The following is a 19047-nucleotide window of genomic DNA, read 5'->3' as shown; positions in this document are numbered from 1 at the left end:
TTAGTTGAAAATATAAACACATAATAAAAACTTATATAAATTTAAACAACTTTGATGTCATCTAGATCAAAGGATCTCTGGTTCACTCCACTGCTACTTTTCTCATAGGACTAGAGGTTACAGAATATTAGATCAAAGCAAACTCACGTCGGTAGCAGAGCACAGAGCCTCTCCACTGAGGTTTATTGTAGCCAGGGGATGCCTGGAAACTGTCTCTCACTGCCACCTCTCACTACAAAAGAATCTTATATTTCATGTCAGAATCGAAAAAAATTATTCAACTTTAAAATATTCTTTAAGGAGCATATAAAATATTAGCCATCACTATGGAATTATCATATATGTGTCTGTCCTAATCCTTGTAGAGCGTCTTAGAGGTCAGTCCTCTTCTAGGATTCAAGTTTTGAATTTCAGTTTTTTCATAGAAAACTAAAGCTCTGGACTGGGGTTATAGCTCAGTGATAGAGCGCTTACGTAGCACAAGACAACGAAGGGAAGGAGGGAAGGAAGTCAGCAAGTAACAGAGGAGAAGGGGAGGAGAGGGGAGGGAAAGAGAAAAGAAGAGGGAAAGGAGGGGAGGAAAGAGGAAGGATCAGGGGTGGGGAAAAGAAAGGAACGAGAGGGAGTAAAAAAGAAATTAAATTTGTATTGAAACTCTACCCAACTGAAGCTGTTTTGCCTAAAATTTTCTAGTAAAACGTTTTGCAAACCATGGCTTCAAGTCCTTTGAGATGCTATACAAAACCACTCGCTGTGATGACATGGATCTGTTTAAGAAGTTTTCTGCAGCTTTTGAGACTACCCTGGGGAAAATGGTATGTCACCAGGAGTCTTTGGCTGTGTGTCATGTGTTGAAAGATACTACCAAAGCTGTCTTAACTTCTCTGGGTCTCTTGCAACTGAAATTTCCATTCCTGAATATGTTCTTCTTTGGGATCCAAATTTGTATTTGTAATTACTTATGCAATTTAGACTTCTGAGATAAGTTTTAATTCAGTTTGCAAACTTTCTGAATCAGAAAGTTTAAAATGTTTAAAGTCTTTATAGTTTAAAAATACTTGCTTTATAAGTCACACACACACACACACACACACACACACACACACACACACACCAAAAAAGCCCAAACTTTTAAGTTATATTTTTTTTTCTTTTTTTTCTTCTTTTTTCTTTTTCTTTTTTTTTTTTCGGAGCTGGGGACCGAACCCAGGGCCTTGCACTTGCTAGGCAAGCGCTCTACCACTGAGCTAAATCCCCAACCCCTAAGTTATATTATTTTTAAGAACTAGTTGAACATTTGAACATTTCCCTTTTTTGTTGCTGCCCTTTGAGTTTGATTTTGAGCTTTGAGAAAGGGTCTCAAGTAGCCCACAGTGGCCTCAAACTCACTATGTAGCCAAGGATGGCCTTGAACTGCTCGTCCTGTTGTCTCCACCTCCCTATCACACAGCCCGAGTTCTCAATCTGTAGGTTGCGACCCTAAGACCATCTGCATCTCAGATATTTACACCATGATTCATAACGGAAGCAAGATACAGTTATGAAGTAACACTGAAAGTAAGTTTGTGGTTTGTTGGGCTCACCACAATACGAAGAACTGTACTGAAGGGTCCCAGCATTAGGAAGGCAGAGAGCCACTGGATTACAGGCTTGTACCACCACACCCAGTACGTGTTACAGGGGATTGTACCAAGGGCTTCATGCATGCAAAGCAGGCACTCTACCAACTTGAGCTACATCCTCATACAGCAGGATTTTCTATTGCATACATTTTTGTCTAGATCTCAAGACCGAAATGCAATGGTCCTAACTGAACTGAATACCTAGAAGGCAGGAGCCATACTTTTGTGTGACAGAGTGGGTGGAGATTTGTTGATTTGCTAATAAACATTATTAAAGTGCTGCTTGCCAAATGCCAAGTGCTGTTATTAAAATGTTCAGTGTGTAAACTGGGATAAGCCCTTGCTTTAAAATGTTTTACTTAAGCTAACTTGGTAGGAAAACCAATGCTGCCATTGCCAGAGATTGCAGGACCGCCTGTGTTCATCTGGTCACTGTGAGTTTCAGGTCTGTATTGTAAAGGGCACTGACACACTCATAGTTTCACACCCTAGTGCAAACTAGTGAGTTATTCCTTAAATAATAGTCAGAGCTCACATTAGAAACTGTGAGCATACTGTGGTAGGTTAAAGATGGTTAAAATGGATCAGAATATGACATTAAGTGCCCATTCATTTGATTAGACTTTAGTCAGCATCTATGCTCTATGGGATAACCTTGGCAAGTCTTATGTACTTGCAAACTTCACATCCCAGTGAATAGATGAACAACAAACCAATTACACGGGGAAATAGACAGCATGGCAGGTAGAGAGTGCTACAGAATGAAACAGTACAAAGCATGGGAAACCTCATCTGAGGGAGGTTTTTTGTGGGAAAGGGGGAAAGAAGAGATGAGAAAGAGGAAGTGTTGTTCATGACATGGCTTCTACAAAGGACAGTGAAGGTGGAGCTGACACCTTGTGAGTCTTCAAGAAGGCAGAGGGGACATGAGGGTCTGGAAATAGAAGGAAAGCTTCACAGTAGGAGTTTCACTTCCAGAACTGCAGAAGACCTGGATTTATAATGTTTCATTTTTCTGGAAAACAGTCCAGAACTCTGGAAAGTTGAGTTTCATTTAGAGCAAAGATGAAGAGGATATAGAGAAAACACAACCTTGAAAACTTCTCTTGGACTGACTCAGTTTCAGAGAACACAGGGGAGAGTTAGGGGACTAGAGAGGGGTGGGACGTAACATCAGAAAAGGGGGCTAAGGAATCTATGGTAGTCTCAAGTCAGAAATAGCACAGGAGTCCTGGGCTCCCTCTGGTGAGGGACACTAGTGGAGATTAAAATGTATGGATTTAATACTGGTGGTCTGAGACAGTGAAAGGCTGAAAGGTGAAGAGGATGAAGGGAGGGAGAGAAGGGTGGATGGATAGAAGGGGAAGGGTCTTTTCATAACATGTAGAGTTCTGCAAGCATAAAGGGCCCTCGCTCATCCCATTGATGGAGTCATGAGGCCCAGGGGAGCCAGGGGTCCTCCAGAAGTGCACGGTGACTTCTGTCCTCATCTTTATTTGCAGGTCCCATCCTTTTGTAGCGATGCTGATGACATTGACTGCAGACTGGAGGACCTGACCAAAAAATACTGCATCGAATATAATTACAACTATGAAAATGGCTTTGCAATTGGTAAATATATTACTTAGGGGTGCTGATTTGTAAGATGGATTGTTAAAACAAAATTGCTCCACAGGAGTGGTGGAAAACAGAAAAAGAAAGAAAAATTTAACTTTTTTTCATCAAGTAGTTTAGCATGGCTATATAATCTGGCCCTGTGATAATTCACTATGGATATCTTAAATTTTGGTGTAAAATGTCACCTTAAAATATTAATGAAAGCACTTCAGGATAAAAGTCACATTGTGGTGGCAAAATTTAAAAAGTGACCTATTACAGAATATGATCATAACAGTTACAAAGTACTTAAAGATAATTCTTAAAATATAAAACTCTATGCAGTAGAAACTCCCAGTGTTCCATGAGGGTGACGCTAGGGAGGGCTCCCAGCAATAATCTTTTAGCTTTGCAAGTAAGCCATTTATTCAAAACAGTCCAGCATGTGAAATATCAACAGTCCTCACACCCAGGTTATAAAACGTGGTTATTAGAAGTCTAAATGTCCGGGTCTAACAAAAATTTTGAATGCTTTTCCAAGTAGACCGAAAATTTTTATCAAAGATTTTTTTCTAAGTATGGTAAATCAACTTTCCATCATTGCTACATAGTATTTCTGGGAGACTATGTAAACTGAAATCACAGAAATACCGATTCCAGCTTTTTAAGTACACACAGAGAGCCAACAAATCTCTGAAGAAAGTTTACCTAAGTGGACAAACAGGATCTCATGCACGACTTGTTTAAAGGACATAATTAAGTGTCAGTGTGACCGGAGCAGCATGAATATCTCGTAATTAGCTGACTTGATTAGTTGAGTCAGACATTAAAGCAGGCGGGGTGTATAAACAGTTCCCTCCTATTACAGACGAAGCTATGAAGCCTGGCTCATTATTGATATCTATTAATGAAGGGATCGGAGTTCAGGAAGATAAAAGCAATTTGGCTGGGGTTATACAATCATACGTCACACTTCATGAACTGAAAACCTGGTGTCTGGCTGTCAATCAGAGTGGCTTCAAGGGCACTTTAGACGTCACACATATCCATGTCTTCTCCAGAGGCACAAACCTGTTTTTTAAAGTCCAATTGCATTCATTAAGCGTATAAAGCCATAGGAGGAAGGTATAGAGGAGAACTAGGACTGATTAGAATTCTGCACCCCCCCTCCCAATTACCCTTAAATTGAGGGAAATTACCTGTTAACTTAAAGAAGTGACAAATTCTATACACCTTCATAAGTAAAAGGGTAATACATTAGTCTCTAAATTAAATGCAAAATGCCCCCAAAATAACAGGGTAAGGCTTGGGCCAAACTGCCTGCACACCAGGGGTAGTGAGTAAATGGTTGGGGACACTTTGACTTGTGGCGTTAGAACCTAAACATGGAGGAAGAGACACCTGCCTGACCACTTGTTTCTCTGCCCAATTCTCATCAGGACCAGGGGGCTGGGGTGCAGGTAACAGGCTGGATTACTCCTACGACCACTTCCTGGATGTTGTACAGGAAACGCCCGCTGATGTAGGCAAAACAAGATCATCACGGATTAAAAGAACTGTCCCATTGTCTGACCCCCAAATTCAGCTAATTTTTAACATCACAGGTAAGAGCAAACTTTCTATTTGCCAAAGCAGTATGAGGAGAAATTTGGAGCTGGGAAGCGAATTCTGAAATCTGTCGTGCTTTATGCTTATTAGGAAGTAACCCTGGAGATGAGAGCGAGCGAGCGAGCGAGCGAGAGAGAGAGAGAGAGAGAGAGAGAGAGAGAGAGCAGCTCGCTAAGCATGGCCATTGCTTTGCTGTTTGGTGTCACAGAGCCCTTTTCTGGCCCTTGCAGACACAAGCACCTGGTTTGCTTGCGTGTTGACAGGATAAACCAAAATGGCCATTTTTAATTTACCCTAATAATAATAATTCATCCTATGATGACGAATCCCCCCTCCAACAGGCGATTATTAACCCAGAATCTAAGAAAAGAATTCAGACAAACATACTACCCACGTGTGACGTATTCAGCGAGAACTGGTTGACTTTATTTTAAGTTAATCTTTTATGACGTACTTTAACATATGATTTCATTGGGGGTAAAAACTACTATTATAGTTAGTACCTAACACACGTTTTCTGTGGATGACTGTGGGTGCGAACGTGCATGTTTAATTTTGTCGCGTTTTTATCTCAGCTAGTGTGCCACTCCCAGAGGAAAGAAATGATACCGTTGAATTGGAAAATCAGCAGCGACTCATTAGGACATTGGAAACAATCACAAATCGCCTGAAAAGCACCTTGAATAAAGGGCCCATGTATTCTTTCCAGCTTGCCTCAGAAACGGTGGTGGCTGACAGCAATTCCCTAGAAACAGAAAAGGCTTTTCTCTTCTGCAGACCAGGCTCGGTGCTGAGGGGGCGCATGTGTGGTAAGCCTCCTCTGGGACTGGGCTTCGTGCTGAAGGGGCGCATGTGTGGTAAGATGCCCTGGGACCCAGGCTCGGTGCTGAGGGGGTGTGTGTGTTGTAAGATGCCTTGGGACCCAGGCTTGGTGCTGAAGGGGCGCGTGTGTGGTAAGACCCCCTGGGATCCGGGCTTGGTGCTGAAGGGGCACGTGTGTGGTAAGACGCCCTGGGACCCAGGCTTGGTGCTGAGAGGAAGCGTGTGTGGTAAGCCTCCGCTGGGACCCAGGCTCGGTGCTGAGGGGTGCATGTGTGGTAAGCCTCCGCTGGGACCCGGCTCCTCAGTGTGCACAGATGTTGTCCAAGTGTGTCTAAAGAGCACTGATATGGAACAGACCTTTTGCACTGTTATGTGGTTGTTACCATACTATATTGTCTCAAGAAGCTGAGCACACACCATTGTTGGCGACAAGCCAAGTGTTTTGATGTGAAGGAAAGGAAACTTATTTCCGCTTATAGCTCTTTAAGCCTCATAGTGATGCTGGAGAAATGGTCAGTGGTTAGAGCACTGGCCGCTGTTGTAGGAGACCAGAGTTTATTTTCCTCATCCATACTGGGCAGCTCACAACCACTGGGGTTCTCCAGGGGTTCTGATTCCCTCTTCTGGCCTCCAAAGGCACATATGTTCATGTAAACACACACACACACACACACACACACACACACACACACACAAACAAATAATTCTTAAAAATGAAACCAGCTTCTTAACTTTTTATTAATTGCCCCAACAGCAGTAACACATATTTGACCACTTCTGTCTATTAGGTGCACACCTCTTCCACTTAATGTCATTAAGCACTCTGTGGTGCACTGTTAATGTCAATACACAGTAGAGAAAGCTAAAGCCAGGGAGTTACAGGACATGCTCAAAGACAGAAAAGGACATGGTAGAAATTCCTAACCCCACAGTCAACTATAGTGTTTCTATTACTTTTCAATTAGGGTAAAATTCACATGAATAAGTTCTTTTAAATGTACAATTCAGTGGCATTAAATTCATTCACAGGATGCAACCATCACTAGTCTATTTTCAGATCATCTTCAAAGTCTCCTGTACTCACCAGTCACCCCCCATTCTTCCTACGTTTCCCCATTACCACTTCTCTACACTGCTACAGTCTGGATAAATTCCAACCTATTTCTCTCTCTCTCTCTCTCTCTCTCTCTCTCTCTCTCTCTCTCTCTCTCTCTCTTTCCTTCCCTCTCTCTCTCTCTCACACACACACACACACATGTGCACACAAACACACACACACACAAACATACACACACACAAACATACACACACACCACCACCACCACCATGAATAAGGTGAATCTCAGGTTAGTTTCCCTTAAGTCATGGCCCTTGTATCACGTTCATGAAGACTCCTCCTTAAGTTCTAGCCATCACTCCTATAGCTTGCTTTTGTTTTTTCCCTAGTGTGACAAAAACCAACTCATTAGAAGCTATTAACATGAGCCTACTCTAGATTTTTCTTCCCTCTCTGAGAGAATCAGGAACTGACTTGAAATCAGGAATTTCTCTCATTTCAGTGGGGTCTTCAGACCTGTGCCAATATAAAATGTTTGTGATGCATCATGGCTCAGCTTAAGGCCCGCCCGAAAACTCATGCACCCATCACCATAGCAATAGAGCAGTCAGAATCAATTTTCAATAGGCACCCGGTAATAGTTGAATTCATTAGCATCTCCAGACCACAGACCACCTGGTATGAAGTCCAGGCGACTCTCTAGAACGTGTTGATAACCACTCGCTCAGGGAGCCTAACAAGCTATTTGACCTCGGAATTTCCATGACACTATAAATTCTAAAGTGTGCCCCTTGCCTTAGATGCCTTTGACAGAGGATACCTGAAACACTCCCTCCGAGGGCCAGCTTTCCCTCGATGTTTTAGTCTTTCTGTGTGCGTCTGACTTTTGTGTCTAGAAATGGCACTGCAATGGATAAGTAGTTTCGTTTTATTGCCGGGTGTAGGGGTGTTACATGCAGAAAGATAATTTAGAAAACATTTTCAATATCACGAAGCCATCACAAGTTTAGTTAAATATTCGTTCTTTTATCCTTGCCTTCAGTTTTTCGTTGGCTACCTATACATTTTCTAAAATGCTCTCTGTAATGGTTTGTCATAGCTTTCCTCCCTCTTTCAAAGCCCTATCATATCGATCCCAGGATTGAGCAATAAACGTATACACCTTCTCAAAATAATAATCTACTACTATTGGTGTTTAGAAGTATGTATCCGGAAGGTCTACCCACTGTGGGTGTAGAACTCTTACAGTGAAACCTAACGCATACACAGTAGTTCCTAGACACCCGCTTCATGGGGTACAGGAACTGAAGGGTGGGTGCCATGGCTGCAAAGCTTCAATTCCCTGCCTGTTTTGTCCACAGTCAACTGCCCCCTGGGAACCTCTTACTCTCTGGAGCATTCCACCTGTGAAAGCTGCCTCATGGGATCCTATCAAGATGAAGAAGGGCAGCTGGAGTGCAAGCTCTGTCCCCCGAGGACTCACACGGAATATCTCCATTCAAGAAGCATCTCGGAATGCAAAGGTAGGGGCTTAAGCTTTGACCAGAGATGGATGGATTTTTGTGCCCAGTCGTAATGGGAGGGAGGTTTCTTTGTCCATCATTTGGTCTTGGTCAAGGCTTCTGTATCGAAAGATAAATTAGCAAGAGACAATCATACCCATTTATTTAATGAAAATTTTACATGGCATGGGAGCCTTTAGAAATGAAGACACAAACTAGGAAATGTGTGTTCTGTGCTGAGCTTGATGATGACATGAGTGGCTATGTAGAATTTACAAAGGGACAAAGAGTAAAAGAGTGTTGCCAAGGCCTGTTTGTCTGCGTTCCCCACCCCCACCCCCAGGCCCTAGTGTCCTCAGAGTCAAGGGTGTCCCTTTCCTCTGGGTAGCAGAATGAACAGGTCTCTTATGGTCTCAAGATCTACTGTGAGACAAGGAGATGGGGAGGTTCAGAGAGACCCTCCTGCCCTCAAGTTCCTTTAGCTTAAAATATTCAGTATGCAGCCATGTGTGGTGGTGCACAACTTTAATCACAGCATTTGGGAGGCAGAGGCAGGCGGATCTATGAGTTCAATGCCAACTGACTTGGTCTATAGAAGGAGTTCCAGAACAAACAGGGCTACACAGAGAAATCGTGTCTCCAAAGCAAAACAACAACAAAAAATATTCAATACGCTCACTGCCATCCTTTGCAGTAGACCAGAAGTTCTCACCCTGTGGGTCGAAACTCCTTTGGGGATCAAAAGACCCTTCAATAGGGGTCGAATATCAGATATCCTGCATATCAGATATTTACATTAAGATTCATAACCGTAGCAACATTGCAGTTATAAGGTAGCAACAAAAATAGTTTTATGCTTAGGGTCACCACAACAGGAGGAACTGTGTTGAGGGGTCACAGCATTAGGAAGGGTGAGAACCACTGGGATAGAGGGTTCTTAGCCCTGCCTCAATTCCTCAGTCTAAAAATAGGATGAAATAAAAGCAGTCCTAAAATCAAGTCTCCACATTCTTTCTTGTAGTTATAAAGTACTAATCGAATGTGTCCCTGGTCCAGAAAAATTATTTCTGTCTTCTTGGAACCAAGCCTTGCTACACACATGCCTGCCCCTCTCTCAGACAAACTTCAATCCATTCATTAATTAGCCTGAGACTTTCACACTAATGAGTAGGAAGGACTTTCATGGCACTTCGAAGTCAAGTTAGACGTAGGTATTCTGTAACAAATACTGTTAGAATAGTGTTTGATATGAAATGATCGATTCTCTGTGGACTCGGAAATGAATCGCAGCAAACACGGATGAATAGATTCTTGCCTCTAGGAAAGGCGGCATTTTCTGCATTTCTCCTGTTCTTCACAATGCAAGTCTCTGGTGGAGACATTTTCTTTCATCATGAAGGAGGCACACCTCACTGAAGTGATGGCTCGAAATTGTTCCTCCATGCTAAAGATGTGCAAGCAGTTGTCAGTGTTTAACGATAAATATAGATTTTAGGAGGTGACAGGTGGTTGAAAATGTCCCCAAACTGTTGGCAATACGGACAGCGAGAGTCTGTTGGAGAAACTGAAGGAAAAGGCTGTGGGTCAGTGAAACTGTTGGAGGAGGCGGCAGAAACCTGGAGATCGATGTGCACTGCTGTGTTTATAGGGATGGAGGCCAATTCGAGCTTCCCTTCCAGTCTCTCTTCCCAGTGCACAACTTGCCTTAAAGATAGTGCCTCACTGTGGTGTGGCTGGAACTCTGATAGGCAGCGATGGAAGGAACTGGGCATGTGTCTAAAACTTAGTGATATGCAAAACATGGCGGCTCTACCTTGTGTCGCTGCCTAAAGAGGAAGTGTTCCTGTTTCCTTTTCCGTCCTGCCTTAGACCGGGGAAGCCCTACCCCACCCCCAACTAATTTTAAGCATCTCCATCCTGTCGCTCATTGCGTGGTATGTTTCCCCTCAGCTCAGTGTAAGCAAGGCACCTACTCTTCCAGTGGGCTGGAGACCTGCGAGTCGTGTCCGCTCGGTACTTATCAACCAGACTTTGGATCCCGGAGCTGCCTCCCATGCCCAGAAACCACCACGACTGTGAAAAGAGGAGCTGTGGACATCTCTGCTTGTGGAGGTTATCATCCACGCTTTCGATGTTTAGATTTATTTACATATGCTGAGCTCTCTGCATGGAGGAGTGGGATGCTTTTAGCAAAACTGAATGTCCACAGTATGCGAAGAATGTAAATAAGCTGCTGTCTCTTCGTGGGGAGCTCCTTGGTTCCAGCCCTCAGCGCTTCAGTGTAAACAATGGGCTCTCTGTGTACAGCACAAGACTTCTGTCCTGGCCTCAGTGATAAGCGTGAGGTTTCACGGCCACCATAGATGTGCAGGTTTATGGGTTCTGTCCCTGGGGTGCAACATGCATTTCTACCTAGGATTCGGGCGGTGCCTATCTTTACTAGTCCCGGGATCACACTGTGGCAGCTACTGGTTTAAACAGAGATGGAGGGTCAGCATTCCACATTGAATATCTGGATCATCCTAGCTGACTATAGTTACCCAACCAGAAATTCCTGAAGATGTAAGCTAACAAGAAGATAAAAAGTCCACGCTATCTCAAAACCAGAATGGACAGGCAAACTCATCTGTGATGGGCTATGGAGATGGTTCAGTTACTACAGGCCGTACAAACATGGGACCTAAGTTCAGATCGGCAGCACCTATGTGAGAAGCCAGGCATGGCAGCACACGTGTAATCCCAGCAGTGGGGGTGGGGCAGACAGGAGGACTTCTGGTGCTTGTTGACCAACCATTCTTGCCTATCCATGGGCTCCAGGTTCAGTGAGAGACCCTGTTTTAAACAATAGCATGAAGAGTGATAGAGGAAGACACCCAAAGTTGACCTGCCACACACACAAACACAAATGTATACATACACAAGTGTGTTCACACCCATGAAAATATATACACACAAATGTCTACACACACATGAGCACATGCACAAATGTATCATAATAACTGTGTACACACACATGAACATACACATAGATACATACTCATGAACATGCACACACATATACACTCCCAAATACACACACACATGAACGCACATATGCATACAAAACTGTGCAGACACACATATGCACACATGAACACACACATGAATACACATACACACACACACACACACACACACACACACACACACACACAATCAACTTGTTGCTAGACACTCCAAGAGTTTGTTTCCCTGTAAAGCCAGTGGAGTTGTATTTAGAATAAATGGTTGGTTAACTGCCTCTGAAGTCACAGAGGCCAGCTAGAACGAGCCGGTGTGCATGATGACTTTTAAAATGTGTGCTCTCCCAATTCATGATCCTCTTACTTAAAAGCTCAAGATTTATAGCAAGAGAGTAACAAGACATTTTCTTGTTGAGTGATGCTCCTAAGAGCCAGCCTCCGTCTGTCCCCATGCTCCAGGCTGCATAGCAAGGCATGTTACAGCCATGCATAGCTATAGGCAAAACCAGACTGAGTGAGATTCCTGGGACCTGGCCAAGTGAGGCGTTTACCTGTGACGGGGGGTGGGGGGAGGGGTGTGTCTGAGCTGCATCTGAGGTAATGTAGTCCTCAGAAGTTCAGAGCCACAGGACATAGTGTGTTGGGAGACAAGTATTCTGAGTCTTCCCATCTGTTTAAACTGTCTCGGGGCACCAGGGTCATGGTAGAGAAATGTTTTAGACTTTAGATTCCTTGAGTTGTGTTCATCAACCTACTGTTTGACCAAAGCTTTGAGAAGAGAATATTTCTAAACGGTGGTTGAAACATATAAACCATGCCTGTGAGTCAAAGCAATCTCCAGGTTTGTTTGTTTCTTACGCCAGTGTCAAATAAACAATGTGCTTGAAACGGATCTGCTAGACACTCGTTGATTTTGCTAATACGTGAGCCAATTTGGAAAGAAAGTCTGCAGTAAAATAATTTGGCCTGGACCCCAACTTCCCCTGAGCACAAAGCAACTAGAATTTTTTTTATAGGGAAGTGGATTCATATTTGACTTTTCTTTCAGTCTTCTAAGCAAGCCTTGAGGTTCGTCTAACACCAGCTTTGCAGTTAAGCAGTCCTAATTCCCAGAATGTGGCAGAGTTCTGGTAAATGCCCCCACGTCTCCTCGTATTCCTACCCTAGTCAGCCACACTCTGCTCGTCATTGGTGACTAACTCAGCTATCTTTTGTAGGTTTGGACCAACACTATTGCAGTTTAAACTGAGGAACGTGTGACTTGTAAAATGGACCCTCACATATTTTCTCTGAGTTTTTGACTCCCCTCCGTCCTTCTTTCCTTCCATCAGTCTCTTTCTTTGTTGATTCCCTGTCTTTCTATATTGATCTGTTTATAGATGTGTTGTTCTGGGGGGTTCTTTTGGCTTGGTTTTTGGTTTTTGGTTTTTGGTTTTTGCTTGTTTGTTGCTGAGCTTATCTTACACTTCCTGAAAAGACAACATCTTTTTTGTTTTAGCATGCTCAGAAGTGTTAGAATCCCTAATAGCAGTTACATGTCATGCATTACTCCCAGGCTTATGCAATCTTCTCTCACATACAAACCCTTTGACTAGTGGCCACAAATCTGAAATGAGCCCCATAAATGGTACCTTACCCGTCATTGTTAACATATCCATCCCATGAGACAAAAGTCAACATTGTGTGAGGACCAGAACTAAACCACCTCTCACTCTGACTCTTCCCGATGAAGTTAAAACAGACATTGAGGTGGAATTGTTGACCTCTGGCAATAGCTTTGGAAGTATATTAATGTGTTTATTTATTTGTATATGTTTAGAGGAGGGTGTGGCATGTGGCATGTTGATCCATGTTGACTTATATGCTGACTGAGGTCAAACAAGCTTACACATCCCACCCTTTCACATTGTTATGCTTTTGTCCGTGGGAAAGGTTCCCGAGATCTATGCCATTGGCTTATAACTAAATTGTCCAGTAAACTTATTTAAAGGCCAGATTTATTGAGATCCATGGCTACATTTGTTCTTCTTAACACCATTAGTAAACAGAAATTGCAAGGCAGTATTCTCCCCTGGCTATCTCAGTACACAATTTCAAATATGGTCTTACTATTCATATTAGCATTAAGTGAAGTCCCTGCATTTCCCTCATGATCGGAACATTAAGATTGTGTATTCTGTGTGTGTTTAGCTTTGCGTTATGTATGAAATAGTGCTGCTATGAAAACATGAGCCACTGTTTACTGCATACATAAATACAGACGCAACGTTTCTCATCTTACACATTGGTTGACTGCTTTAATTAGGTGTCTGGAACTTCCTCTTCCAAACCTAAGAGGTGACACCAGTATTTCAGTAGATTTCTCACGACAGAAGTTTAGGGATCTTGTTTTAAATGTAATGTGTAATCTATACACACAAATTATTTTTTTTTCTTTGTAGTGCCCTGCCCAGTAGGAGAATTCTCCCGTTCTGGCTTAACACCCTGCTATCCTTGTCCTCGAGACTATTACCAACCCAATGCAGGGAAGTCCTTCTGCCTCGCTTGTCCCTTTTATGGAACTACAACCATCACTGGGGCCACGTCCATCACAGACTGCTCGAGTAAGTTCTCTGCTTCACCTACCAATCCCATGTTGAGTGTTGCCCATATCTGTCCCCCTGGTTTCTTCCGCTCTCAGCATCGCCCTCCGGGGTAGATTCCGATATCTGGGCTTATTAATTCACTCTTCTGTGGTCTTTTAAAACAATTTTATCACATTTGTTTATGTATGTATTAAGCGTATGTGTGCTTGGACACATATGTGTGGAACTCGGACGCTCCTGCTTGTCAACAAGCGCTTTTACTCGCTAAGCCATCTTCCCAGATGAGTAAGGTCCTCTTGACGACAAGACTAGCAGAATTATTTTGGAAACGTTGCTCTTGGCAACCAACATAGGTCTCCCCCAGCGTCTAGGATGGAAGGACATGCCCCCCATGACTGTGTTTTCCTGTGCAGAATTACTGAAACAGAATACGTGGGGCTTGACTCACTCTGCAGCCAGGCCTTACCCAGAGTATCTCCAGAGAGTGTAATTATGGGCCACACCAACCACACGCTGACATTCTGCCCGTTTGTCTTGTTAGGTTTTAGCTCCACTTTCTCAGCAGCAGAAGAAAGCATAGTGCCCCTCGCGGCCCCTGGACCTACCCAAAACAAGTATGAAGTCAGCAGTCAGGCAAGTCTGCTTCCTACACAGAGTGTTTCTTTGATGGGATGCTTGAAGAATGATTTGCCATTCTATATATCGCAGAACACCGGGGTTGAAACACTAATCAGATTATGCATACTATAAAGGCCTATTTAGTTATGATTCTTAATAAGAATTTTCAAAAGATACAGTACTAGATGTTCTTAGAATCAAAAATTGGAATTATTTCCCCCAAAATGCCTGCTCAGCAGTATGTAGATGTGGGAGGCTTTGATCACTAATTGACCCATCTTTGGGAAAAGGGGGATTTGGTTTACAAAGGCTTTTTTATAGGTGGTGAAAGATAATCCAGCTTTTATTTCAAAAATATTTACATATTTTATGACCAGAGAAATTGTTTCTTGGAATAATATGTGAAGAATTAAACACCATCACTCAGGAACATAACTAAACCAATTGTGATTGTGTGTGTGTGTGTGTGTGTGTGTGTGTGTGTGTGTGTGTGTGTGTTTTCCTGGGAATTGACTGACAGACTCACAATGCCGGGTGGGTGTCCTGCCAAAACATATATTCCCAGGCCTGCTTTCCAGTTCCGTTTTGTTTTAGAAGATGGTCTGCTCTGTCAGACGCTATGTCAGGTATCTCGGATAGATACTGTCATCATCCTTAATTCATCCTACCCAAAAGCCCTGAGTCCTTTGCCTTAGATGGTTTTTAAGCCATCAATACTGTACTCCTTCTGTCATCCTCCTACAGTCTGCCACAGTGCGTCTACCTGAAAGTGGGCTGGCTGGACACAGAGACATGTAGGGCCCTCTAAAGTGTGGCACGATGGAGTCCACTGGCCACTTTAAAATAATAATGTATGGACTTCACACTGAGGCTCTGTTGTAACTGGCCTTGGTTGATATACGTTATATATTTCAAAAGCATCTCTAGTGGATTGTAACATGCAACCCACACGTGGGAGCAATGCATGTGTTTCCTTGGCTGTAGAATCAGCATTTGTGCCCATCCCTAACAGGCTGCTAAGATACAGCCGTACTCAGCTGGCTTGAACGAGCTCACCTGGAAGCAGCGTCGTAACCTTCTAGCACCTAAGTAGGAATGCTCTGAACTGACCTGAGTGTTTCTCTGTAACACGTGCCTTTTGTGCCCCTGGTAGGTCTTTCACGAATGCTTCTTAAACCCTTGCCACAACAGTGGAACCTGCCAACAGCTTGGGCGTGGTTATGTCTGTCTCTGTCCACCTGGATACACAGGTACCATAGAGGAATACTAATTTTATCAAGTTTCATGTGAAATTGGCCTGTCTGCTGAATCAGACTTTGGGGTGCTAAACACAGACCATGTAAGACATTATGCTTCTCATAACTAGAAGGCTTGGGATGTGGCATTTCTCTTTTGTCCTGAGGTGATGCTGATGCTGATGCTGATGCTGATGCTGATACTGATGCTGGTGCTGGTGCTGGTGCTGGTGCTGGTGCTGATGCTGATGCTGATGCTGATGCTGATGCTGATGCTGATGATCTGAGTCCACCTGGCAGAGAGAGATTTTAACAGAGCTAACCCAGGAAACGTGTGTGCACCCTACGGAAAGATGTCCCACTGCAGGACATCTACTTTATGAGCTCAGATCTAGCAAAACTTGACCCCACCCCACCCTTTGAGCCAAGTGACCTTAGTATCAATTCTATATACTTTTGTGGGAGTTTTGCTTTATGACTAAAATTATAATTTGTGGCTCTGGTTTATAATTGCAAGCTTCCCTCTGCATTCTCTTAAGGATGTAAGGCATTTTGCTGTTTCACATGTAGTGTTCTAAGGTAGCAGCTGAAGTTTGTATGAGAGCACGCAGTTCCCTCACTGAACACAGCTGGAGGCTAGCTCTTCCTTATAAGCCTGGATTATGGGACCATTACTTTCAAATGATCACGAGTGTTTATTACTCCCTCCCTTTGATTTATCACTTAGTGTTTGATGTACATTTTAGGCTTAAAGTGTGAGACCGATATTGATGAATGCAGCTCACTGCCTTGCCTCAACGGTGGAATCTGTAGAGACAAAGTCGGGGGATTCACTTGTGAATGTTCATCGGGTTATACAGGTAAGGGCCAAGGCTCCCACCTTTGCAATCTAAACCTGGTCTTGTTTTGCATTATTTATGGACATTTGAGACCTGCTTATTATATTGTTATGGGAGGAGAAAAAGGTATCAATTTGAAATTGCTTATTGTTTATAAAATGGACAGACCTGGTTCTCTCTTCATCTACAAGATGGGAGCCTCCAAATGTTAGATGCAGAAAAAGAAGATCAGGAAGCGAGAGGAAACACTGTTTTCCTGGTGGTAAACAGGTCCTTCCACAGCTCTTCACTAGCACCTTGCTGAGCTGTGGATCTGTGTGTGTGTGTGTGTGTGTGTGTGTGTGTGTGTGTGCGTGCATGTGTGTGTGTGATGGAGCTGTCACTTTTGCCATTATGGGCCCTGCTTTTCTCTTTAACTTGAGGGTGATCGTGTGTGTGTGTGTGTGTGTGTGTGTGTGTGTGTGTGTATGTGTGTCATATTTTAAATCAGAGAATTACAGCCTTCAAGTATCCTCCATCCATCAACCTCACTATCATTTCCCACGTTAAATTCCATTATAATGATTCTAGTATCAATAATAGAGTCTAATGAAATAGAATGTGATTTATGCTCTCAGAAGTAGTAACAACCTCATAATAGTGTCTTGACAGCAATGGAGACCATATCAACAAGTTATCTCTGCACCTAACTCATGAAACGTTATATACTAAGCTGCACTTAAATAACTATTTTAATTCTTGCATGTACACTACAGTCTGTATTTAATAAGTCCTTTACAATCCTTATTAAACATTTCCCAGAACTATATTATAAACACGTTATCACCAACAAACAATTTTCCTAGTGAAATAAAAATGTTAACATGATTTATGGTGACAATCCTTTGAACCACTTCTGCTTTCTTCATTTGGGGTGCATGACATGATGTTAGCCCTAGTCTTATGTGGAGGCACCTTGAGTTTATATGTGTTTCCTGGAAGTCTAATCAAAGATTTTTTATTTATAAACTCTTTGTTCAAAAAAACTTGCAAATAGAAAAAAACACACACTAAGTTAACAAGACCCAAAGGCTATAGATCTCAATGAACTTCTGTGCAGTTTAAATAGTGATTCTAAAGCCACGGCACGTCACATTGGATTTTACACTTTCACTGTCAAATAGGTTGTATGCACTTATCACTCACTGATAAGTGGATATTAGCCCAAAAGCTTAGATTACCCAGGATATAATCCACAGACCATATGAAGCTCAAGAAGAAGGATGACCAAAGTGCAGATGCTTCAGTCCTTCTTAGAAGGGGGAACAAAAGTATTCATAGGAGGAGATATGGAGACAAAGTTTGGAGCAGAGACTGAAGGAATGGCCATTCAGAGCCTGCCCCACCTGGGGATTCAGCCCATATATAGCCCCAAACCCAGACATTATTGCTGATGCCAAGAAGTGCTTGCTGACAGAAGACTGATATAGCTGTCTCCTGAGAGACTCAGCCAGAACATGACAAATACAGAAGCGAATGCTCACAGCCAACCATTGAACTGAGAATGGGGTCCCCATTGGAGGAGTTAGAGAAAGGACTGAAGGAGCTAAAGGGGTTTGCAACCCCATAAGAACAACAATACCAACCAACCAGAGCTCCCAGGGACTAAACCACCATCCAAAGACTACACATGGACAGACCCATGGCTCCAGCTGCATCTGTAGCAGAGGATGACCTTGTTGGGCACCAAAGGGAGGAGAAGCCCTTGGTCCTGCCAAGACTGAACCCCCAAGTGTAGAGGAATGTCAGGGCGGAAAGGCAGAAAGGGGGGTGGTTGGGGAGGGGAAAGGGGATAACGTTTGAAATGTAAATTTTAAAAATGTAATTAAAAAAATCCATGACAGAATTAGAACAGAAAACCCATTTGTTTTCAGTCCTCTTTCATAACGCATGTTCATGGCCTGCATCCGGCCCTTATCATCCTCTGATATTTAGCCTTTCTCGTTTGCCTTCCCATATATTGCACTGCACCCTCATGCACATTTGTTTATATACATTCAAAGATTTGTATAAGAAAAAGTCCGAAAGACTGAAAATAACCCCAAAGCTCCCTCCAGCTGGTAATCAGGCAGTCGCGAAACGTATGCCTTGTATCTCTTACAAGAAAGACATAGCCTTTTGTTTGGTGAACACAAATTAAAGTGTGTGGTTTCTTTTAGGAGGCTGTACCACACGGACCTGCCAAGAGGCAGACGTGCTCAGGTTCTAACTGAGGGGCTGCAGATCCGCCCACTTGCTGCCCACACTGAGGGCCTGGGCTCAGCAGGCGACCCACTGCCAGAGGCCCAGCCATTTCTGTTCATCCCCATGCTCCCTCTCCTCGCTCTTTGCCTCATGCATATGGCTGCATTTCCATGTGCAATGAGAAGATGACACATCTCTGCATACATTTCTCTACTTAAAACCTGGGAGCCATTTTCTGTGTTCAGGACTTTTATAGAAAATCTCTGAATGTATATGAACCAATGCGCATGAGGGTGCAGTTTAATATATAGAAAAGAGAACCCAGGTTTGAAACCAGC

General features: G+C 43.2%; 1 protein-coding gene across 1 annotated transcript in view; it reads left to right on the top strand.

Moving 5' to 3' along the window:
- Positions 1 to 19047, top strand: part of Svep1 (sushi, von Willebrand factor type A, EGF and pentraxin domain containing 1) — a 176912-nt gene that overhangs the window by 94470 nt on the left and 63395 nt on the right. Inside the window, 10 exon segments of the mRNA NM_001419684.1 lie at positions 694 to 815; positions 3125 to 3233; positions 4658 to 4822; positions 5402 to 5635; positions 8067 to 8228; positions 10158 to 10319; positions 13651 to 13812; positions 14336 to 14427; positions 15566 to 15662; positions 16394 to 16507. Of these exon segments, the coding sequence (NP_001406613.1) occupies positions 694 to 815; positions 3125 to 3233; positions 4658 to 4822; positions 5402 to 5635; positions 8067 to 8228; positions 10158 to 10319; positions 13651 to 13812; positions 14336 to 14427; positions 15566 to 15662; positions 16394 to 16507 (1419 nt within the window).

Source organism: Rattus norvegicus, chromosome 5, assembly GCF_021556685.1.
Source record: "Rattus norvegicus strain SHRSP/BbbUtx chromosome 5, alternate assembly SHRSP_T2T, whole genome shotgun sequence".
Lineage (NCBI taxonomy): Eukaryota > Metazoa > Chordata > Mammalia > Rodentia > Muridae > Rattus > Rattus norvegicus.
Note: the sequence above shows the minus strand (reverse complement) of the source record. Positions and strands in the feature narration are given on the sequence as shown.